This window comes from Arachis stenosperma, chromosome 6, assembly GCF_014773155.1.
Source record: "Arachis stenosperma cultivar V10309 chromosome 6, arast.V10309.gnm1.PFL2, whole genome shotgun sequence".
Classification (NCBI taxonomy): Eukaryota; Viridiplantae; Streptophyta; class Magnoliopsida; order Fabales; family Fabaceae; genus Arachis; species Arachis stenosperma.
This window is the reverse complement of record NC_080382.1, coordinates 26495529-26519335: the sequence shown is the minus strand read 5'-3', so window position 1 is coordinate 26519335 and position 23807 is coordinate 26495529. Positions and strand designations below refer to the sequence as shown.

At 41.6% G+C, this 23807-nt stretch overlaps 2 protein-coding genes across 3 annotated transcripts; both read right to left on the bottom strand.

Moving 5' to 3' along the window:
• Positions 1–5438: 5438 nt before the first annotated feature.
• Positions 5439–11745, bottom strand: LOC130935101 (thylakoid membrane protein TERC, chloroplastic-like). 2 transcript variants are annotated; one of them, XM_057864671.1, is made up of 12 exons: positions 11225–11745; positions 11046–11122; positions 9813–9900; positions 9578–9658; positions 9415–9471; positions 9231–9312; positions 8464–8513; positions 6718–6774; positions 6542–6620; positions 6128–6211; positions 5954–6011; positions 5439–5868 (listed from the first exon to the last, which is right to left on the bottom strand). In XM_057864671.1, the coding sequence occupies exons 1-11, from the start codon at positions 11543–11545 to the stop codon at positions 5974–5976; spliced, it is 1014 nt and encodes a 337-aa protein (XP_057720654.1). In that variant the 5' UTR covers positions 11546–11745; the 3' UTR covers positions 5439–5868; positions 5954–5973. The 2 variants fall into 2 exon arrangements, with proteins under 2 accessions (XP_057720654.1, XP_057720653.1); XM_057864670.1 differs by having other exon boundaries at positions 6153–6211; positions 11225–11732.
• A 4223-nt stretch (positions 11746–15968) lies between these two features.
• On the bottom strand, positions 15969–17711 carry LOC130933924 (uncharacterized). Its single transcript, XM_057863524.1, has 3 exons — positions 17389–17711; positions 16755–17322; positions 15969–16649 (listed from the first exon to the last, which is right to left on the bottom strand). Exons 1-3 carry the CDS (start codon positions 17709–17711, stop codon positions 15969–15971), a joined length of 1572 nt encoding a protein of 523 aa, XP_057719507.1.
• Positions 17712–23807: the final 6096 nt, after the last annotated feature.

Below are 23807 nucleotides of genomic sequence, written 5' to 3'. Positions count from 1 at the left end.
GTCTTGCGCTTCTTCTTTTCTGGCTCAGGAGAAGATCGGGGAGGAGGGGATGGAAGAGAAGAGGCTGAAGAGGATATGATGATAGGTCGGGTGGGGGTCCCCAAGTTGTGAGGAGGAGGGCCAGCAGCCCTAGCACCACCAACCCTGGCGCGAGACCTTGACTTGGCCTCCTGGACTCTCTGATAAGATTTCCGGGAATTTTTCTTCGCCATTTTTGCAAAAATGTTTAAAGAAGTAAAAAATCAAGCACACAAGTCGAAGAAAACAACTCAGGCGAACATCAGATTGGAAAACAGAATAAACAAATATAACGCTACCTAATTGGGCCTGCACAAAGGTCGGAGACCCATGGAGAAACTTTTTTGTATCCAGATAAGGGGATCTCCCTCATACTTCTCGGAAGAATCCCACAATGGCCGCCTCCACCTCATCCAAATCATCCAAACTATATTTTTCACAATGCGAGGCCTCTAGCCAGTACAGGGGAAAGCGAGGAGAAAAATTATTGTCCAAGAAAAAGGGGTGGCGACCCTCTACCGCTTGCACTTTGAAAAAGAAGTTTTTGAAATCATGGAAGGATTCATCAAAAAGGGTAAAAACTCTACGGCCTTGTATGGCCCGGAAAGACACCCACTGCTGTTTGTTATTTTGCCCACTGAAGGACTCAGTCATGTGAAAAAAAAAAAAGAAAATCTTCAAAGAAGTCGAAAAATCTAGTGCATGGCTGATGAATTGATAACTTTTTAGAAAACCCCAAGAATTGGGGTGAAGTTGGGTAGGGGCAATGCGACAATGAGATAGAAAAGTGGTGCAGAATTTCTAACCACAGACTAACCGGCAAGTGCATCGAGTCGTACCAAGTAATACCTCAGGTGAATGAAGGTCGATCCCACGATGATCGATAGACAAAGCAACAATGGTTAAATGATTTACTTAGTTAGGCAAGCAGAAAATGGTTTTGAGATATTCAAAAGGTTTAAAAAGTGACTTCCAAATATTAGAAGGCAGGCACGCAAGTAATTAAGTTAAAAATAAAATATGGGAGAAAACAGTTAAGGTTTCAAAGTTATCTATTTTCCTGATTGACTTTTCTTATTAACTATTTTAATCATGCAAGATTTAATTCATGGCAAACTATTTATGACTAGACCCTAATTCCTTAGACCTTCCTAGTCTCCTCTAAAATTCATCAACTGTCAATTCCTTGGTCAATTAATTCAAATTAGAGGGTGATGATCAAATTCCAGTTTATATGCCACAAGAATACTAATTATCCAAAAATAAGAGAATTATATGTCACGTATCCCGTTAAATACAAACAATTAGAAATTCAGGATAACATGTTTTCAAGCTGTTGTTCAAGTAAAGAGCTTTTCCAAGTTATACAAGAACTCAATTAGAACATGGGTCATACTTCCGTTCCATCCAAATTAAAATAAAGAACGAAAACAATTATTGAAATATAAATCAAAACATGAATTAAAATAAAAAAAATAATAGTATCAATTCATACAATAGACAGAGCTCCTAACCTTAACAATGGAGGTTTAGTTGCTCATGGTTCAGAGAAGAAAACTAGGATTCTCGTAAACTGTAGAGTACAGAATGTCAATTGGTATATAATTAAAATTGTCTTTTATATCTAATCCTAATTAATTTAAAATCTAATATCTAAAATTAAGATAATATCTTTTTCTATTTTCAAATTCAAATTTGAATCAGAATCAATTAAATAATCCACGCCTTGTAACGTGGGGACCACTTGGTTTCACTGCATCCGTGCCTAACTTGGCAGAGAGATGTGCCTTACTTGACTGCCAAAATGGGGCCCAAAAATCTCCTCCAACGTTTTCTGCTTTCTCCGCACGTCGCACATGTCATGCGTACGCATCAGTCACGCGTACGCGTCGATGGTCTATTCTGCGTGTCACGCGTACGCGTCAGGTACGCGCACGCGTCGCTGCACAAATTCGCTTTTCACGTGTACGCGTCAAGTACGTGCACGCGTCGCCATGGACAGCTCCAAATCACACGTACGCGTCAGGTACGCACACGCGTCGCTCCTCGCTGATCATCTTCTTTAATTCTTGAGCTCCTTCCATTTGTGCAAGCTTCCTTTCCATCAAATTCAGCCAAATGCTACCTAAAATACACAAAATTGCACGAAATTTAAAGTAGCATCCATAGTGGCTAAAAGATAATTAATTCTTGATTAAACTTAATAATTTAAATGCAAATTCACTAGAAAAAGACAAGAAAGATGCTCACGCATCAAATAGCTTGATTAGACGTGACGTTTGATTAGCCGCGACGCTTGAAAAATTTAATATCACGTCGGTTCTAAAGAATCACGACGGTTCCTCACCACGTCGGCTACAACTCCGAGCTATATACTCGAGCCCAACTCATGAAAGAGCTTGGACTTAAGTAGGAGCACTGTTCATACCCTGGTCCAACACTAAGGCCCAGGACCAAATAAGACAAAAGGCCCAATTCATAGATTGGCCTCCTCTCGCAAACCGACCTCCATCCAAGAGATCGGACTCGACGCAAACCCCACTTAAAGGAAGTCGGGAGTCGGATTAGCTGGCAGATAACATTTATTCAAATAAGTAACCGCCCCTAAAATCTCTCAACCCACTTCCAGGAGTCAAAACTCAACCTCCCTAAGATAAGGGGACGGTTATCCTCCTTAAAAGGAGGAACCACTCCAACGGTGGTTATGGGTTCACCACTATAAGTACACTGACAACCCTCAGGTATTTCGAAGCCCATACCCTAAAAACTTACTTAGACCCTTGCTGACTTAAACACCGGAGTGTCTTTGCAGGTACCACCCCCATTCTCTCTCATACATAAGTCGGAAGGAGGCTCTCAGGAACGAACCCGCTCAAAGGCTTCTTCCACTAGACGATTGGGCCAACTTAACAAGTCCAGCCCATAAATCTCCGGTTACCCATCGTAACAAAATTAATTGTACTGAAGATGAATTTGGTTTATTCTTTATTGTTGATTGTTATTGCTGTGATGATGTTGTTTTATTGAGATTTTGTTTCTCCTTTTTTAATGTAGTGATAGGGATTCGGATTTTACTATAGACATACATCATGGTGGCAATTTTCATGATATAGGGCATGGACTACAATATTTGGGGAAGAGAAGTGGAAGAACATTCTCAAATATCCCCAATTCGCACCCTTTTTCGCTTCACGTTACAAAATTCTCCTAAGTAACCTTTTCAATTTCGCGTCTTTAGCGTTTTAAATTTCACTGCAATGTGCCTAATTTCCCTTTGTGTATTCCGTTTTCTGGATAAATGGTGAAATTTGAGCGTGAAAAAACTGAGTCAAGGGTTTAGGGTTTGTAATTTTTGTTCTTTTGTGGTAATTTCTCTGCTGGTACTACTCGAGTTGCTGCTGGTAACGCGATTGTTGCTTCTGGGGAAGATGCTACTCTTGTCACCACTATGATTCATCAACTTGATCTTTCTGTTGCTGTTGGTGATTCCTCTCAAAATGATGAAAATGCCAAGAATCCTCCTGGGTATGCGAATTAATGTCACTAATTCTATATGGATTATTGCAATTAAATGATGTGGATTAGGATTGTAGTTGTGGTTAAAACTGTTGTATGCCTCAATAAGATAAAAAAAAATGTATTTTGTTATTTTTGAATTGTTCTGAGATTTGGTTACTTTTGTTTATCTTCTCCCCAGGTACAATGTAAGCGCTGCAGGTCCCTAAGGATTATAGGAATATCTTTGATTGAATATTTATAGTTTCACCGAATTTTTAATTAGGTCTCTATTTTTTTTTCAATTGGGTCCCTAAGGGTATACAAGTAATTTCACAATTCACTAACATTTTTTTAACGTTTAACGTTAACAGGGACTAAATTGAAAAAAAAAATTAATGGATAAGGACCCAATTAAAAAAAATATAGAGACCTAATTAAAAATTTGGTAAAACTATAAAGACCTGTAGAGTAATTAAACCATTAATCAATTAACTAACTTAGTCAAATAATTAGCTAAATCATCTACTTAAACAAATGTAAAAGGATTCCATCACAGTTATGTAAACAACAATTCATAAGCTATTCTTTAAATGAAAGCTCATATTCATATTCATATTATATTGGATTAATCTTCAATTTGTCAAACAAAAAGATACTGAGAAACTAAAAAAGAAAAATTAGTTAACACCTACCACTGCAAGTGCCCCTTGAAAAAGGGATTGTAATGAGTTCCTGCTCTTTTTCTTTTAGATAACTTTTATTTTTCAGAAATTTCCATATAGTAGGGCTTGCCATCTTTTGAATATAATATGTGAAAAAATGCTATGCTAAACTGCTCGAAGGATTATCCTAATTGGTGCAAATGTTGACAAGTTTGGAGTGATTAGAAAAACTCATTAGTGATTAAAATATATTAAGTGTTGATTCCATATCATGCCACCTAATTCTAGCTGCAATTTACTTAGATTTTTTTTCCCTTCTTGGCCGCCTAGGAAGTAATTTTCCTTTTCAAATTCAAGTTGTAATTGTCATATATTTTTATTTTTTATTTTTTATCTTTATTTCACATAGGAAATAAGATGAAAAGCTAACAATTGGTAAGATCCAGAAGTTATTGAGTCAACCTCCAAGTTTTGGGAGGATAAGGGTTTCTTTTTTTTTCTCGAGATATATATGTTATGTTGAACTGATATTTCGTAAAAATCTCCAAAGAGATACCGGTGTCATTTCACACTGTGCAAGAGTATAGTCAAATCTAACATCATATGATAAAAATGAATTTAGACAACTAGACTCGACTTTATCCAGACAGTGTAACTTGTGAATTTTGACTTTACATTTTCTACATTTGGATACAAACAGGAAATACAGTTGCTTGGCACTATCAATGAAAATTAGTTTGTTACCAAATTGAAGAGAATGGCGCTTTTACTCCACCATTTTCCTACATTCCCCCCAAAAAAACAATTACCACAAGATATACAAATTCCAAAATTAATACTGTAATTAAACAAACGTTTCTTTCAAATATTTGTTTCTAGTTTCCAATTAACAATAGATAAATCTATAGGACATGAATTCGACTGCAAAATCGTTCTAATGTAATTAATTTTTCATAAGGATATTGAATAGTTACGAGTAAACGATTTGCGTGGGATAAGATAATTATGAAACTTTGACCAATGTATCTTGCGGCTCGGATTGTTTGTTGACCATAATTCATGAACCCAGTTACCATAAGGAACATATCATGAATACCTGTGAAATAGTGATTTTGTTTCTTTCTCGTTTGCGACAAGTTACAAATCTAGAGGATCCATATTTTACCGTGAAAATAATTGAGACGAAGTTGTTAATAATAGATTGCCGAGAGAAATAGGTAAAAGAAATTTCCACCCAAGATTTCAAAAAAAACAAAGAAAAGAAAAAAAAAAGAAAGATTTCATTTAATTTGAAAGGTTAGTGGAGGTTTATTTCCCCATCTTTTATATATAAACATTAAACAATATACAACTATAAATCATGGAGCATGAAACCATTAAAAATAATTCACATGGACACATGATTTTGGACTGGAAAAGCTCTATCCTTTGTCTCAGTTCAGAAATCAAAACCAGATTCCAGCCAAAGACAATGGTGAAAAACAGGAGGCATTTCCCACTATTTCAATGTTATGCTCTAGCTTTTGGACATTTGCTTAAGCCATAGAACAGATAATTGTGTATAGCTCAACCCACCTGTGTTGAATTCACTTTGTAAGTTTGTCGGATTTCTTTGCCAGACTCGATATCACCCCGATGGTAAGACTTGAGGCTACAAAACCAAGAGATGCCTCTGTTGAGACATGGATACCTGCAAAGAGTAAAACATGTAAAATATAAGAACCATGGATAATGATTAAATTGACAATTAATTCATCAAGGATTAGGGCACCAACCAAAGTAGTCCAAGATCATCTTACACCCGATGAATCCCAAAACGACAGCAATGGAAGACTGAGAAGACCAAAATCGGATGTCAATGAAAAGGATGGATAACAATAACGTTGTACACAGTTAAATCAAATGAGATGCAATATAAACGGCAGAAAGTTATGCAGAAACCATGGTACCTGAAGAGAGCAAGTCAACAGTTACCTGTAAGTACTCGAGCTCGGACATACCCTCAGAAATTATCGTGTAAAGCGACCTTAAGCCTAAAATTCAGAAATGTTTCTTATTTAGTTATTGCTAAACTTGTAAAGAAGAGCAAAAGATTTAACTGAAACAAATACAAGAATATAACAAGTGAGTTCATTTATGGAACAATATGTAATCCCACTTCTTAGGAACAGATGCAAGCATACAAATGAACTCAATGTAATCCACAAACAAACAGAAACAAGCAGCCTTTCTAAAACCAGGTATATAATGCATTATAGTCCTTGAAGGGAAACAGATCCCAGTTCCAAAATATATAAGAAATCAAATTTCGATATTTATTAGTACATCACAATTCACAAGAAAACACAAGCAAGAAAACTAACCCAAAATCGCAAAAAGATTAGATGTAAAAACTATGAAAGGATCCCGTGTTACACCAAAAACTGCAGGTATTGAGTCAACCTTCAAAAAGAAAATAAACAAGAAAAAAGTCAGTCAACATTCTCTTGCCAAAGTAACCGGAAAGTCCACAGAAATCAGAGAGATGCGAAAAACCTACTGCAAATGCAATGTCACTGAGCTCAATAACTGCTACAGTAAGAAGCAAAGGTGTGGCCTGCCCAAAATGTTTGACCCTGTTAGAAATCAAGTTGAGAATAATTTAGTACAAAAAGTCTGTTTAGTTTTGTCCCGAAAGCAACAAATGCTAATTCCAAAAAGGTTTGAATGCATTTGTGCTGTCAACTCAGAGAGGTAAGCTTCAAAGTAGTCATTAAAGTTACATTCGAGCCTTGTAGTGGTCCTTCAAGTTAATAATTACCTATATTTATCCCTAAAGTTGCACTCCGGGACCCAGAGTCGTCCTTCAAGCAATTTCCGTCAACAAGCGTTATCGGAAAGCTGATGTGGACTCGTTTCTGACACGTTGGCAAGATAACAGCTAGCTGATGTGGAGGACGAAACTTTTCTATGGCAATTTAGTCCCTGGACCAATTTTAAAAACCTTAATCCCCAAATTTGCTTCAGACCTTCTCTTCTTAGCTGTTCTTCACTAGGAGAAAGAATGATGACGATGATGCAGCCTTCCTCTATCAATGGCATCCAGCCTGATGGGATGATGCCTAGGTAAGTAACTAGGTTTCAATTTCAATTTCAATTCCAATTCCACTTTTCGATTCATCAATTCTTCGATCTGATTTCTGTAACTGCCAGTGACACTTCCTTTGGAGTAGCGCACGATGCATTCAACACTTTCTTCAGCGAGACAAGATCCGGCAAGCACATTCCTCATGCTGTCTTCGTCGATCTGGAGCCAACCATCATCGACGGGGTCAGAGCCGGCCCTACTGCCAGCTCTTCCACCCAGAGCAGCTTATCTCCGGCAAGAAGGACACCACAAACAAATTCGCCAAGGGACACTACACCGTCAGCAAGGAGATCGTCAACCTCTGCCTTGATCACGTTCGCAAGCTCGCAAACAACTGCACCAGCCTCCAGGCCTTCCTCGTTTTCAACACCGGTAGCGGTACTGGCTCCGACCTCGGTTCCCTCCTCCTTGAGCGCCTCTCCGTCGATTACGGCAAGAAGTCCAAGCTCGGCTGCACCATCTACCCTTTCCATCAGGTATAACTTAAAGATTTGTTGTTCAAGAATTTACCTCACGTGTTCTATTCCCTAATCACTACTTTGGGGTTTGCTTTGCCTGAAATTAACAATGTTGTTCCCCCCTTTCTAATTTCTGATTTCAGGTTTGGACGGCTGTTGTAGAGCCATACAATAGTGTTCTTTCCAGTCATTCTCTCCTCGAGCACACTGATGTTGCTGTGCTCTTTGGACAATGAAGCCATCTATGATATTTGCAGGAGGGCCCTTGATATCTCAGAGCAACGCCATTAAAGAGTAACAAGGAGAAGAAAAGGTCTCTGATTGTGTTTTGGGAGGAAGAGAAAATGTTGAATTAGGGAAGGGTTAATGTACTTACAAATGAAACGACATCCTCCGGCACAATTTAGGCGCCAAACCAAATACAAAGCCGTTTAGGCTTGCCAGCGTGTCGGAAACCTGTCTACATCAGCTTTCCGATGGTGTTTCATTGACGAAAATTGCCTGAAGGACAACTCTTGAGTCCCGGAGTGCAACTTCAAAGATGAATATAGGTAACTATTAACTTGAGGGACTACTATGAGGTTCGAGTATAATTTTAGGAACCACTTTGAGGCTTAACTCGTCAAAAGATGACAAATGATTTAGCAGATGCAATCAGGAATTAATTCAAATTTGAAACTAAAGTTAATCAATAACTTACTTTCCACATCCCATCCTGATTTGTTATGAACTTATTTCCATCATAATATGCTGCAATAATTTTATACAAGACATAACAGATATAATTACTAAGTACAAGTTAAAGAAACTCAATGCAAAAGATTACATGCCAGGTGAAATCTGTATAAGCCGACAATATATTTTGTCCATTAACACTCATACATAACCTACTTGGCTGTAATTCCTGTTTATACAATCAACCAATCAGAAAAAGAACATTGGATTCACCAAATAAACCACTTCAGTGCTGCCTATATTGGAGAACAGTACAAAATACCTAAGAACTTAATCTAAGTGACGAAAAGGGTACAATATGGCTATACCCAAAGCACATCATACAACATTTATGTGGTTGAAGGATATAGAGTTTGCAGTAGAAGTTCAGGAAAATGTATCACAATTATTGTTTGCATATGCCAGAGAAATTAGTTCCTACATGGACTGACAGACAACTCTTTTTCTTTTTCTTTTTTCGGTTTTTTTGTTTTTGTTTTTTCTTTGGGAGGGGAGGTGGGTGGTAATTTCAGGTTCCTAAAAATCTTTGCCATAAGCTTTGGTTCAGCCATTTATACTCGAATATGAATCCTTTAAGCATAATTTAGATTTCAACTGATTGAGCCCAGGCATTCAATTATATTCTTCCGTGACCTTCTTCCGCATAGTATGAACCAAAAGCGACTACAAAATACCCAAGCAATCAGCAAGAAAATCACCAAGAAAGTAAGAATCAAGGTTATATAACATTACTTGTTACAGGGATAAATTTCTGGCATGTCTTCACCACAAAGTTATTTGATAAGTCAGACTCATCTTCTTCACTTGCAAATAGCTATTCATAGAATAAGAAACATGTTGTGATTAAAGCCACAAAATTGCACATTCTGCACCAAGAGCCATAAACTTTCAATAAAACGTCAACATGAATCTTCACCTTAAACGATGAATAAATCAATATTGCTGCCAAAAGAAGGTTAACTGCCTCAAACCTCTAAAACAACACAACAATAGAAGACAATAAAGGTGTAAGTCTTATAATGATACAAAAAATTACATGCATAAAATATACAAAGAAATCTATGCATCATGAAACAAACCTGAAGGGTGGCAGTTCCAAGAACTATTAATGTTAGACGAAAGAAAACAGCACCAGCAATACCATATGAAAGTACACGGCTCTGTAAGTTCAATAAGGAATCACAAATGAAAAACCACGGTCCAGTTTTCTAAACTCAGCCTCATCCAATTGTCAAAACCATGTTTACAAAATTTTAGCACCAAAAGCTACAATTTAAGCATGATTTAACCATGGCCAGTAGGTTTTCACATCACCTGATACATAACTGGCACTTTAAAGTATTTGAATATCAAAACAAAGACAAAGAGATTATCAACAGAAAGACTCTGCTCCAACATGTATCTGGAAAAAGTGCACAGAAGGCAGAGATCATCATCACAGTCAGCACAGTGAAAGCGAGGCAGAAAGCTTTAAACAGTTACAATCTTTTTCTTAATGTGATGATAAATGCAAAAAAAAATATATGCCGACATTCCAAACACCAAATTATTTGTATTTAGGCATTGGAACCATGCTATAAGCATAGTTACATGAATTCACCAATTAGATAGCATACTACGTACCAATTTGCACATAACACGTACCAATTCATCTGTGTATCGAAATTCGAATGTCATGTATATTTTTCGGATTTAGATTATCTAAAGTTTGAATTTTACTTTAGAGAGTAAAGTGTGATCTTCTACTCTTTAATAGTTTCTCTTTCATATTTATTTTTGGTCCCACATATGAAATCAATAGTGAGAGAGCACACTTTACTCTCTAAAGTAAAATTCAAACTTTAGAGGATCCAAATCCATATTTTTCACATAAAATATTTTACATATGGCATACTGCAAACGGAGCGTATTGTGTTCCATGTAACTATGGCTGTAACACTATAAATTAACGTATAAGTTAAGGTGTTAAGTTAAAAGCTGCAAATGACATCAACAACTATTGAATCATTGCATCCCGTGATGGAAGTATGAAACTGCAAATTAAACATATTGCTTAAATATTACTCTACAGTATATAAATATGTGAGTTGGACTCATTTGAAGATTCCTGCATGGTATTAAACTGGAATGCTAAGAATTAGAATTCAATCAAAGAGTTGAATTTTTTTTCATTGTTTTGAAACCACTAAAAATGAATTATTTAAATTTCTTTGAGAATTCCAATTCTTATCTTTCCTACATTCCAAATCAATTCTCACACTCCTAAAACTTAATAGATCAAATATAAAAAATATCTATTTATAATTAATAAAATAACTTTGTGAAAATTAAAATCGTAAAAGAAGAAAATTTAATTTATATAAAAATTATTCTAAACTAAAAAATTTAATTCTATCTTATTAATATGTTAAAATCATTCTAAATTATGGAATTGAGTTTTATATAAAAATAAATTTTTTTCCTAAAAAAATAGAATTCTTTTATCGTATTAAATGGTTTTCAAACAAGCTCGGAATGAAACCCTTGAAATTGGATGCGAATGCTTACCCAGCGAAAAACTCAGAAGCTTTGCCAATACCGTCCTTAAAACCCAAACCAATACCAAACGCCACAGCCGTGCAAACCTAGATAAGAAAAAAGAATCAAAATAGGAAACGATAACGAAACGCAAAGAAAATGGAAGATGATAAAATGATAGAATAACGAGTGCAGTGAATCGCACACACCCAAAAGGCAACGGTTCTAACAGAGGAAGCGTAATCTTGGTGGTGCAGTTGTGGAGGCGTATCTAAGTTGGTGACGTCATGACGCGGTTGCGGAGTGGTGCTCTTACGTCCTGCTTCCGGAGGGCCAGGCGGTTTGGAGCAAGAAATCGCAAATTGGTGGCGGCGGTTGTACGAAGCGACGAGAGAGAGAGAGGGAAAGCACTTGGAGGGTGGAGCAGGTGGCAGTGAAGCCTTCACCCTAAACCTTAACGTTAACGTTGTGTCGCCGTTAGCATAGTGGTAATAGTTAACGGGATTCTGAATAACAGAAGCCGTTCCCATGTTTAGTTCTGAACTGGAATTGGGAGTGAGTGATGGAAATGAAACGAAGGAGGTGTGGTTAACACACTTGAGAGTTCACAAATCACATTCACAAGCGTCTTCTCTCTTTGCCTACCACGCATTACCTCTCCTAGTAGGCCCCTCTTTATATGATGGACTTATGATCCGTATCCATGGTTAAGTTTGAGTATGGGCAAGGAAATATCCAAAGTGGGATTGTTTCAACTTTCAACTAAGGTTAAGACAAAATACCATCATTTTAGATAATTAAAAGTTAAATCTCTTGTCTACATAAGGTTAATAATATCTTATACTTCAATTAAAATTTCTTTGAATTTAAGTTCAGAAATAACAAAACACATTCTCTCTAATGTGGCTAATGTTATTGATCTAGCATTTTATTTTTATTTTTTATTTATTTAAATTATATCCAACTTGGGGTATAATAGAAAAATTAAGAAAATTCGGGTTTAGTTCGCGCCATTCATTCACCCTTTCCCTTCCCAACCCCACAAAACTATGCATTTGTGAGTCGCCAGAGAAAGATACTGCCCAAACTCAATCGCTGTGAGACGGTTAAAACAGCAGTCACCGTTTTCCCTCCAACTCATCATAAGCCTCCATTGATTATTGGTACCTAAATCCTTCCTCGATTGTTCTGTTTTTCCTTGCCTTGCAACCTCATGTAACGCTCATGAGCTCTCTTTTTCTGGAGTTGTTCTCTATTTTTTCAATTTAGAACCGAAAGAAAAAGTTATTGATTATTTTTCACACCAGTATTTAAATTTTTTTTAAAAAAATATATATTATATCATCATTTTTATTAAAATATTTTTTAATTAAATAAAAAATTTATTTAATTTTATAAAAAATTTTAAACATTTTTATTTTATTCGATTAGACAAAAGTATTCTTATAAATTAACCAAATTTTAAAATTTAATTAATTCTAATTTTATATTTTTAAATAATTTAAATAATATAACAAAAACATATCTGTTCGGTTGTCGGATTCCGGACAAGTCGGGTGTGCAAGTGAAGAGGTGGATAGGTGAGGATGTCCAAACCTTGGTCGCGTTGATTGCGGATGTGCCGAGCTGTCGAGCACTTGTGCTGGTGAATAGACGAGGGGGGGTGCCACCTGCAAGGACACTCCGACGCTTAAGTCAGCAATGTGCAGGCGAGCAGAATGAAGGGTCGAAAAGATGTGACGTACCTCGGGGGAAGAGCCAATCTTCCCCTTATATACATGTCAGTAGTGGGCCCCTTACGGGACAGGCCCATATTTCCAAGGACGCTGTCCTGCAGCCGTGTGTGAACCGTACAGGACGCGTGTCCGGGTCGGTTGGAAGGCACGTGTCCGGGTCGGGTACTGCTTGGATCGGGTCGGCCCAAAGCTGGTTCTGGGCCGGGCCGTAACAGTGCCCCCACGCGCCAATGGTAATCGTGAAAGCTACCAATGGCGTGTCGTCTCGCATCTCGTCTGGTCGGTCGCTCGTGGGGAGGACGTGCCCCCAACGCGCGTCTCTTGGTTGCTCAAACAACCGTTTCATCGCTTCGTTTCCTGCGCCGGGCATTGAATGCTCATAATGGGGTAAAAAACCCCGCTTGAAAAGACCATTTTGCCCCCAGGCGTTTCGCGCTCTGGAGGCAGTTTTTAAACGAGTGGGTTTGATATTTCTGCTCTTTATGCACTTTTTCCGCCCTCCCTATTCTCCCTTCTTCCTCCTTGCTACAAGGCTTTGTTGTGGTGCCTCCGTTCGTGTTTCTTGCATTTTCCCAGATTCAGCTTCATCTTCCTTTCATCAATTCAGGTAACTTTTGAATCATCCCCTTTTTTATGCATTATTTTTGGTATGCTTGTTGCTTTGTTCTTTTGATGTTACTGCGTAGCCTTTTAGTCGCGAGTAGACGTGTTAGGGGGGGAAAGTACCATTCTAGGGTAGGCTTTTTCTCGTTCTTTTAGCCTTTTAGTCCTGTTTGGCTTTAGTCGGGAAGTCGTGGGGGGTGGTGTTTGTTTTCGGTCTGAGCAACCGATCTCTTAGACTAACTGGATGGTACCCCCATGTAGGTATGGCTCGCACGGTCTCCCGGGCATCCGTTAACCCTGCGGCGTACGACCAATATTCTTGGGTCGTCTCTGATGTAAGGGATTCACCCAACCAAATGGCCGAAGAGGAGCTCACCGAGTTCCGACAAGCCGGGTATTTGTGTGGCGGGACTGACGAGGAGGCCAATTATGACGCTTTCGTCCCGGCTGCTCACGAGCGGTTGTATGAAATCAACTTCCAACCCCGCCAGGTCGCCGACTGGATTTGGTTCTACAAGGCCATGTTCACTCAAGTCGGAGTTCGCATTCCGTTTTCCGCCTTTCAAATGGCGCTCTTAAACCGAATTTCTGTATCACCGTCGCAGTTGCATCCGAACAGTTGGGCTTCGATCCGCTGTTTCGAGATGGTTTGTGAATATCTCGACCTGCCGGTGTCTGTAGATGTCTTCCTCTTTTTCTTCACCCTCACGAACCCTACCAAGGAGGGGAAACATAGGAAAGGGTTCATGTCCTTCCGGGCTGCTCAGGGTCGGAAGATCTTCGGCTTGTTCGAAGATTCTTACCATGGGTTTAAGGACAAGTATTTTAAGGTCCGCCCGGCCAAAGGTCGTCACCCCTTTTGGTTGTCTCTGGAGGGGGTACGGCTCATCCCGACTTATTGGAGCTTCGGGGCAGGAGCCAATAGTTTTATTAAGGTAGTTTATAAAAACATGTCGGCAGTAGATCAGCAGATTGCCGAGGTGCTAAACGCGGTTTTTGGGAAGAACCCAGTAAATCCCCATCTCCTTATGGGTGACCGGGAGTCCGGCCGTAACTATATTTGTGAGAAGCTTTTTACTTTTCCCTTTGTCTTTTTCCTTCTTGTCGATATTATGTGACGACTAACCGACCTTCCTTGTTTTCCCGCAGTGGACATGTCTGCGTCCGTGACGGGTCTTCCCGACTTGTTTCAAACTTTCCTCGGTGGTGGCGACGATGAGGAGAGTGACGAGCAACCCGCCTCCAAGGGACCTGATGCTCCGGAGGACAAAGACGTTCCCGAGCAAAAGGCCGCAACCGATGGGATTGGCACTTCGACTCAAGGTGCCGCGGTCGAGAGTGGTAAGGTAGTCCATGCCTCCCCCGTCCACGAGGTGGTAGAAACTGATGGTTCCGTTCTTGGCCCGGATGTGGAGGTGGAAGAGGTCCCCAACCCAAGAAAAAGAAAGAAAGCTTCCACGGCGTCATCTAGCCCCGAGGGAGTCCTCACTGTTATGGAGAGGAATTTTGATGCAAGCAACTTCATAGATACCCAACTGGTCCCTGGTACTGAGGAGTTCTTCCACGAGTCCTCTCTTGCCGGGCAAGCGAGGTGGATGTACCGGACACTTCTGCGGGGTGCCGTGATAGCCCGGAAGGCCGAGTTTGAGTTGTCCGGGATGGAGTCCCTCCGTAGGAAGCTGGAAGCTAGTGGGAAGGCCAATAATGAGTTAAAGAGTGAAGTTGAAACTCTCCGGGAGCAGTTGACTCAATCTTCGGAGAAGTTGGATGCCGCCGAGAAGAAGGCCACCACTGCTGATCAGAAAGCTACTGCCGCCGAACAAAAGTTAACAGCTGCCGAGAAGAAACAGAAGGAGTCGGACGCGACGATTGAACGTTTGGTGGAGCGTGAGATGGCTCTGGAAGGTCAGGTCGGCGCGGCGCAAAAGCGTGTGGCCGAAGTTGAGGAAGAGAAGCGGGTTGTGGAGGCCGAACTGGCGACATGGAAGGCGAAGTACAAGGACGTCGTTAAACAGGGCAAAGCTGCGATTTTGGGCACTGAGGAAGCCCTCAAAGCTCAAATTAAAATTGTTGCTCCTGAGTTCGACACGTCGGCGATTGGTGTCCGCAAGATTATTTTAGATGGCAAGGTTGTCGACGTTCCCAAGAAGTGAATTCTTAGTTTACAGCTTTTTGTGCAGTCGCTTTGTTATGACTTGTAAACTATTTTAGTCTTAGCCGTTTTTTGGCTTGCGAACAATTTAACATTTTTGGTGTTTAGCCGTTTAAACTTGGCTTTTTATCAACGACCGTTTTATCATTTGCTCGTATTGCCGTTTCTTTTAACCGTTTTTTGGTTTATTGTCTTCGCTTATATCAACGGCTCATGGCCTTTTGCGTTGTCGTTATGATTGTGATTGACGGGTTCCCGGGGTGATCAGTCCCGGGAACGTACGCCGTCGTTGGACGCGGTGGTCTATCTGGAAAATTAAGTGACAAAATAGGAGAGAAAATTTGCACAAGTAAAATGTATTCGGTAGTTCTATAAAGGACTTGTAAGTCGCTATGAGAAGTTCAAAAGTTGAGTGTGCGAATTAACCATTTAGCTAGCAAGATCGGTTTGTCGGTTCTTCCCCTAGGAGTAGAATCTTCTTAGGTTGTCCGCATTCCATGTTCTCGGGACTTCTTTGCCGTCAAGTCTTTCTAGCTTGAATGCCCCTTTTCCCATTGCTTTCTTGATTCTATACGGGCCTTCCCAGTTAGCCGCTAGCTTTCCTTCTCCAGGGGTCGGCAGGCCGATATCATTTCGTCTCAGGACGAGATCGTTTGGCTTGAATTCCCTCTTGAGTACTTTGGTGTTGTAGCGCAGAGCCACCCTTTGCTTTAGCGCCATTTCTGTCAAATGGGCCATCTCTCTGGCTTCATCTATCAGGTCCTTGTCTACGGCTTCCTCCACCCCCTTTAGGAGCAACCGCGGGCTTGGTTCCCCGATCTCTACGGGTATTACCGCGTCCACACCGTACGTCAGTCGGAAAGGAGTTTCTTTAGTGGATGACTGCTCGGTCGTTCGGTAGGACCAGAGGACCGCTGCTAGTTCATCGGCCCAAGCACCCTTTTTATTGTCCAGCCTCTTCTTCAGTCCTGAAAGGATAACCTTGTTGGCGGACTCCACTTGTCCATTCGTCTGAGGGTGTTCTACCGACGAGAACTTTTGCCTTACGCCTAGGCCGCTGAGAAATTCCGTGAACTTTTTGTCAGCAAATTGTGTGCCGTTGTCCGAGATGACGACTTCTGGTATCCCGAACCGTGTTATCACCTGCCTCCACATGAATTTTCTGCAATTGGCTGAGGATATGCTAGCCAATGGTTCGGCTTCTATCCATTTGGTATAGTAATCAATTGCCACTATGAGATATTTGACCTGCCCAGGGCCGACAGGGAAGGGCCCTAAGAGGTCGATTCCCCACTGAGCGAACGGCCGGGAAGTCGTCAGCAAGCTCAACTCGTTTGCTGGTGCCTTGGCGAAGTTGGCGTTCTGTTGGCACTTTACGCACTTTTTGACAAATTCTTTGGAATCTGCCATCATCGACGGCCAGTAGTACCCAGCTCGGATCAACTTCCTTGCTAGGGCTTTTCCTCCTATGTGGTGCCCACAGCAGCCCTCGTAGACTTCCCTGAGGACGTAGTCCGTTTGGTCGGGGTGTAGGCACTTCAGTAGGGGTTGGCTGAGCCCTTTTCTGAACAGCTGTCCTTGGATGACGGCGTATTTGGCCGCTTCCCTCCTTAATTTCACCGCTTCCTTTTCATCACCAGGGACTTGGCCGTGTTCTAGGTAGTTGGTGATGGGGTCTAGCCACGAAGAACTTAGGGTTGTTATGTGTAGTGCAATTGCAGGTTCTCTTGTCATGCCTTGGATGAGAGACCGGTTTCCCTCCCCTGGCTTCGTGCTGGCTAACTTTGATAGGAGGTCTGCTCGTGTGTTCCTTTCTCTGGGTACATGCTGGACCGTGACCTCGTCGAACTTTTGGCTCAAGCTTTTGACCCTTTCCAAGTACTTCTGCAACAAGGGGTCCTTGGCTTGGTAGCTGCCGTTTACTTGGGAAGTGACGACTTGGGAATCGCTGCATACTTCCAGCCTTTTTGCGCCGACCTCTGTTGCTAGGGTCAAGCCTCCTATGAGGGCTTCGTATTCTGCTTGGTTGTTCGAGATGGGAAACTCGAATCTGACCGACTGTTCGTATACGACCCCGTTTGGACTTTCTAGGATGATCCCGGCTCCTCCGAAGGTCTGGTTGGAGGCTCCGTCCACATGGAGCTTCCACCGTGTACCCGTGTCTTCGCCTGGGTCTCCTGCTACTTCAACCAAAAAATCCGCCATGGCCTGCGCCTTGATGGCTTGCCGGGGCTCGTACCGTATGTCATATTGAGAGAGTTCGATGGACCAAGTCATCATTCTTCCCGCCAGGTCGGGTTTTTGGAGAACTTGCCGGATCCCTTGGTCCGTTCTGACGACCACTTGGTGACTCTGGAAGTACTGTTTTAACCTTCTCGAGGAAGTTAGGAGTGCTAAGGCTAGCTTTTCCAACTTGCTATATCTTAACTCTGCTCCTTGTAGGGCCCTGCTTATGAAGTAAACTGGTTGTTGGGTCCTCCCGTCCTCCCGTACTAGTACTGCGGCCAGGGCTTCGCTTGTTATAGCGAGGTACAGGTACAGTGGTTCCCCTTCCCTTGGCTTCCCGAGAACGGGAGGTGCCGCCAGGATTTCCTTGAAGTGTTGAAAGGCTTCTTCGCACGCGGGTATCCATTCAAACGCCATCCCTTTCTTCATGAGGTTGAAGAATGGCAGGGCCTTTGTCGCCGAGGCCCCGAGAAACCGGGAAAGTGATGTCAATCGCCCTGCCAACCTCTGGACATCCTTGACACAGCCCGGGCTCTTCATCTGAAGTATTGCCTGGCATTTCTCCGGGTTGGCTTCTACCCCTCTCTGAGTTATCATAAATCCCAGGAACTTGCCGGCTTCCATGGCGAAGGCGCACTTGAGGGGGTTCAGCCTCATACCATGTTGGCGGAGGGACGCAAACACACTTGCCAGGTCGTTTAGGAGGTCATCGGGTCGTGTTGTTTTTGCCAGGATGTCGTCCACGTAAACTTCGACCGTTTTCCCTATGAGGTCGTGGAATATCCTGTTCATCAGCCTTTGATATGTCGCCCCTGCATTTTTCAAGCCAAACGGCATTACCTTGTAGTAGAAAGTTCCTCCTGGCGTTATGAACGCCGTTTTGTCTTCGTCTGGTCGGTGCATCGGTATCTGATTGTAACCGGAGTAGGCGTCCATGAAACTCAGATACCGGTACCCCGCCGCGGCGTCGACGAGTGCATCTATGTTGGGGAGGGGGAAGCAATCTTTGGGGCATGCTTTGTTAAGGTCAGAGTAGTCCACGCACATTCTCCATCGGCCATTGTGTTTTTTTACCAGTACCACATTTGAGAGCCAAGTCGAGTAGTCCACTTCTCGTATAAAGCCTGCTTCTAGGAGGCCGGCCGTTTGCTTGGCTACCTCCTCTGCTCTTTCCGCCGACATCTTTCTCCTCCGTTGAGCCACTGGGCGTGCTTCCGGCTTGACGGCTAGGTGGTGTGAAATGATTTGTGGATCAATGCCCGGCATGTCGGCTGGCGTCCATGCGAACAGGTCCTTGTTGGCCCTTATCATTTCAATCAAAGGCTCCTTCAACTCATGCGGGAGGTTCTTGTTAACGAATGTGAATCTTTCCCCTACGTCACCGATGCTAAATTTCTCCAGGTCCCCTTCTGGTTCCGGCCTCGGGTTGTCCTCTACTCTGGCATCGAGGTCGGCTAGGAATATGCCAGATGCTTCCTTGGACTTCTTTCTGAGGGAAAGGCTGGCGTTGTCACAAGCGACCGCCGTCTCGAGGTCTCCCCTTATGGTCCCTATGGATCCGTCATCAGTGACAAACTTCATAACTAGCAGTTTGGTGTTGATTATGGCTTCAAAGTCATTGATTGTTTTTCTTTCCAGGATGATGTTGTAGGCTGTGGAGTCTCTGAGGACCACGAACTCAGCCATCGCCGATCTTCGGCCTTGCATCTGTCCCACCGACATTGGTAGGGAAATGACTCCGTCCGGTTTGATGAAGTGATCGCCTAACCCGATAACCCCGTGCTGGTGAGTCGTCAGGTCGGTATCCTTTAGCCCTAGTGCGTCGAACACGTTGCGGAACATGATGTTTGAATCGGCTCCGGTGTCGACAAGGATCCGTTTGACGAGGCCGGTTCCCACTCTGGCCGTTATGACCATGGGAGGGTTTTCCGGGGCGTCGCTGAACCATTGGTCTTCCGGACCGAAGGAAATGGACGGAGGTTTTTTGGTGCTCTGCACTGGTGGTGATGAGATCGCCAGGACCTTGGCGTCTTTCTTGTGTGCCGACCGGGACTTTGGCGCAGTGTTTTTTGCCGTTACCACGTTTATCACAGTGAGGCCGTGATCTCTGTCCTCGGGTTCTTGTCGCCGTTTGGCCGAACGGGCTTTGCCTTCCTCGTCTTGATCGCGATAGCGTCTCCTCGGTTCCCTGATGAGATGGGAGAACGCTGCTAACTTTCCTTCCCTTATCGCTTGTTCCAGTGCGTCCTTCAGGTCAAAACAATCCTGTGTTTGGTGGCCATAACCCTTGTGGTAATCACAGTAAAGGTTCTTGTTTCCTCCCGTTCGGTCCTTAAGTGGTCGGGGCTTCGGGAGAATTCCCTTCTCCGCTATCTGCTGGTAGACCTCCACAATGGGGAGGGTGAGTGGAGTGTAGTTATTGAATTTCCCGACCCGGGGGAACGGTCGAGGTGCCCTGTTTGACGCTTCCTCCCTAGCTTTTTCCTTTGCTCTCTCTCCGTCGACGGTTTGCCGGGCTTGGCTATAACCGGACTGCCGTTTATTGGCAGCCACAACTCGGCTGACTTCCTCGTCATTTATATACTCCTTGGCCACTGTTTGGATTTCATGCATCGTCCAAACCGGTTTCGTGGTAAGGTGTTTTCGGAAGTTCTCATTGAGGAGGCCGTTCGTTAGGCAAAGACTGGCCACCGAGTCGGTTAAGCCGTCAATTTCCAAGCATTCGTCGTTGAACCGATCCAAGTACTTCCTTGTCGGCTCTCCTTGTCTCTGGGTTACCCCTAGAAGGTTGATGGGGTGCTTAGCCTTCGCGATCCGCGTTGTGAATTGGGCCAGGAACGCACGACTGATGTCTGAAAAACTGTAGATGGAACCTTGCGGGAGGCCGTTAAACCACCTGATCGCTGGCTCTGCTAATGTCACCGGGAAGGCGCGGCATCTCACTTCGTCTCCTACTCCTTCTAGATTCATCCTGGCCTCAAAGGCCGTGAGGTGTTCTAGAGGATCTTGAGTTCCGTCGTACCTCATGTCCGTTGGCTTGTCGAAGTGTTTCGGCAGCCGGACCTCGAGGATAGATCGGTGGAACGGGGTGACGCCCATTATGACAGGTTGTCGTGTTCTTCCGTCTTCGCGACCTCTTGTCGCCCGATGAGTCGGTCTGCCACGGGAGTAGATGATCGTGTCATTTCGTCTCCTCCTTACGGGTGACTCCTCCCGCGAGCTCTCCGCTTCCGTCCTGGATGCAGATACGCGCCGCGGGCGGCTTCGGTGAGAGTCTTCCTCCTCTTCCCCGGGAGAGGGGGTATAGCTTGGATCGGTGAACTGTCCATCTCGTTCCCGGTCGGCCAGCTGTCGTTCTAGGTTCTGGACTCTGTGGCGTAGCTCCTGCATTATTATGGCGCTATCGCCGCCCGTTCCCCCGAACGGTCGTGTTCTCGTGCGTTGTCGGGGGGATCTCCGACCTCCCCCTTGTGAGGCGACGGAGGCCGCCCCTTTCGCTCGAGCTCGGTCGCTGGGTCCTAACGCGACTTCCATTTAGGCAATCCCCACAGACGGCGCCAATGTTCGGTTGTCGGATTCCGGACAAGTCGGGTGTGCAAGTGAAGAGGTGGATAAGTGAGGATGTCCAAACCTTGGTCGCGTTGATTGCGGATGTGCCGAGCTGTCGAGCACTTGTGCTGGTGAATAGACGAGGGGGGGTGCCACCTGCAAGGACACTCCGACGCTTAAGTCAGCAATGTGCAGGCGAGCAGAATGAAGGGTCGAAAAGATGTGACGTACCTCGGGGGAAGAGCCAATCTTCCCCTTATATACATGTCAGTAGTGGGCCCCTTACGGGACAGGCCCATATTTCCAAGGACGCTGTCCTGCAGCCGTGTGTGAACCGTACAGGACGCGTGTCCGGGTCGGTTGGAGGGCACGTGTCCGGGTCGGGTACTGCTTGGATCGGGTCGGCCCAAAGCTGGTTCTGGGCCGGGCCATAACAATATCTAAAAAATAAAAGAAATCAAAAGTATTTGTTTAACTGGATTTTAAAAACTCTCTCTAAAATATGTTCTTCTCTCCTCTTCTTATTCTCTCTCTTGTACACCAAACACCACCAGTAAAATCAAACTAATAATGGGACCAATACTGAAGTGTCGTTATAAATTGTCGAAGACAACCTTGGTTCTTACTTTTGGAGTAAACAATCTCCTTAACATTCATCCATGTTGTGGATGGTAGCAAGGGTCTATACTTAGCAAAGGCAGAAGGAGAACGGCAGAAGACAGTTACTCACATAAAGACGATAAAAATATTTTTTTTATAAAAATATTTTTAATAATTAAAATTTAATATATATATAATTAATTAAATTGTATTATTTTTGTTAAAATTAGGTTAAACAAATTGATTTGATCGAAAAATGGTGAATCAAATCTTGAATTGGTTTAAATTAATATTATTTTTTTATAAAAAATAATTACAATACCTTATTATAGAAAATAACTAAAATACTTCTATTATATATATTAATTTTAAGAATCTTAAATTTTAGTCTTTTATTTTTCTATCGTAGGGTTAGGATTTAAAATTTTTTTAATTAATATATATAATAAGAGTATTTTAATCATTCTATATAATAAGGATATTATAGTTATTTTTTATAAAAATATAATTAATTTAGATCAGTTCAAGATTTAATTCACCATTTTTTCGGTTAAATCAATTTGTCTAGCCTAATTTTGACAAAAATAACATGATTTAATCGATTATATATGTTAAATTTTAATTACTAAAAAACATCTTTAAAAAAAGACATTTTAAATATCTTTATATGAGTGGTTCTGTAGCAGAAAAGGCAGAAGGAGGGCATATTTAATTAGGAAATATTAGGGTTTTTTTAAATAAAACATGAATTCACAAATCTTCCATTCTTTAAAAGAAAAAACGAAAGGAATTTTGTCATTGTTTCTACGACTGGCAACACAGAAAGCGGTCATTACGGCTGTAACCTGAAATCCACAACTCAACAGATTCTCATTGTGTTTTTCAGAAAATATGTGCTGATAAAGAGAGAGAGAGAGAATAGTTGGATATTTTTTATTTTTTTTATTTTATTGTTTAAATTATTTAAAAATATAAAATTAAGATTAGTTAAATTCTAAAATTTGATTGATTTAAAAGGATATATTGTCTAATCGAATAAAATAAAGATGTTTAAGATTTTCTATAAAATTAAATAATTTTTTATTTAATTAAAAATATATTTTAATAAAAGTGGTGATATAATATATATTTTTTCTAAAAAAATTTAAATGCTAACATAGAAAATAAATTTCACATTACTAATTATTAATTGTCTATATTTTAAATGTATTTCATACGTACCAAAGAAAACACCTTAGTTTATCCATATTCTTATTACGAAAACCTACGCATTTGAGTAATTAATGGAGCAGATGAAATGTGTGTTCTTTATTCTTCTCTTTTGATTTATAGGAGACGAATCGAAGAACCTAAGCATCTTCTTTAACCACTAAATCCCTGCACCTCTTTATATTCTGGATTTGCAATTATTTGTTTTTCTTCATTTTCACAAAGTTCTGAACTTTTGTTGGTTTCGGATAAAACCCATCTTAGTTTCATTCTGAGATTGATGACCAAACTTGTTATTATGTATTGTTGGAACAGCTCTTCATTTGTTTAGCTAGCATAATTGATAATTATGTTTCTTGGATGGAATTTAGTTGTGATATGAGTTTGAACTGTTAATCTTTCAAATAATATTCTCAAAATTTTACGAATGTGGAGGTTGGGCTTTGTTAATCTTTGTGTTGTTTGGGACTACTTATGAAACTTTCTAACTATTTCAAATCAGTGTAATTTGTCAAAAAAAGAGGTGTTTTAAAGTTGAAATGATACTGAGTTCTACTGCTAATAGTGTAGTTTGTCTTTTAGGATTGTCAAAAATTTTAAAAATTTTGCTTTGCTTTTAGTTCCATAAAATTGTTGATTTTGGGGTGTTGCCTTTTTTGTTGTTTCTGTAGAGATGGCTACGACAACACATATCCCTTTACTGATTCATCATCGAGG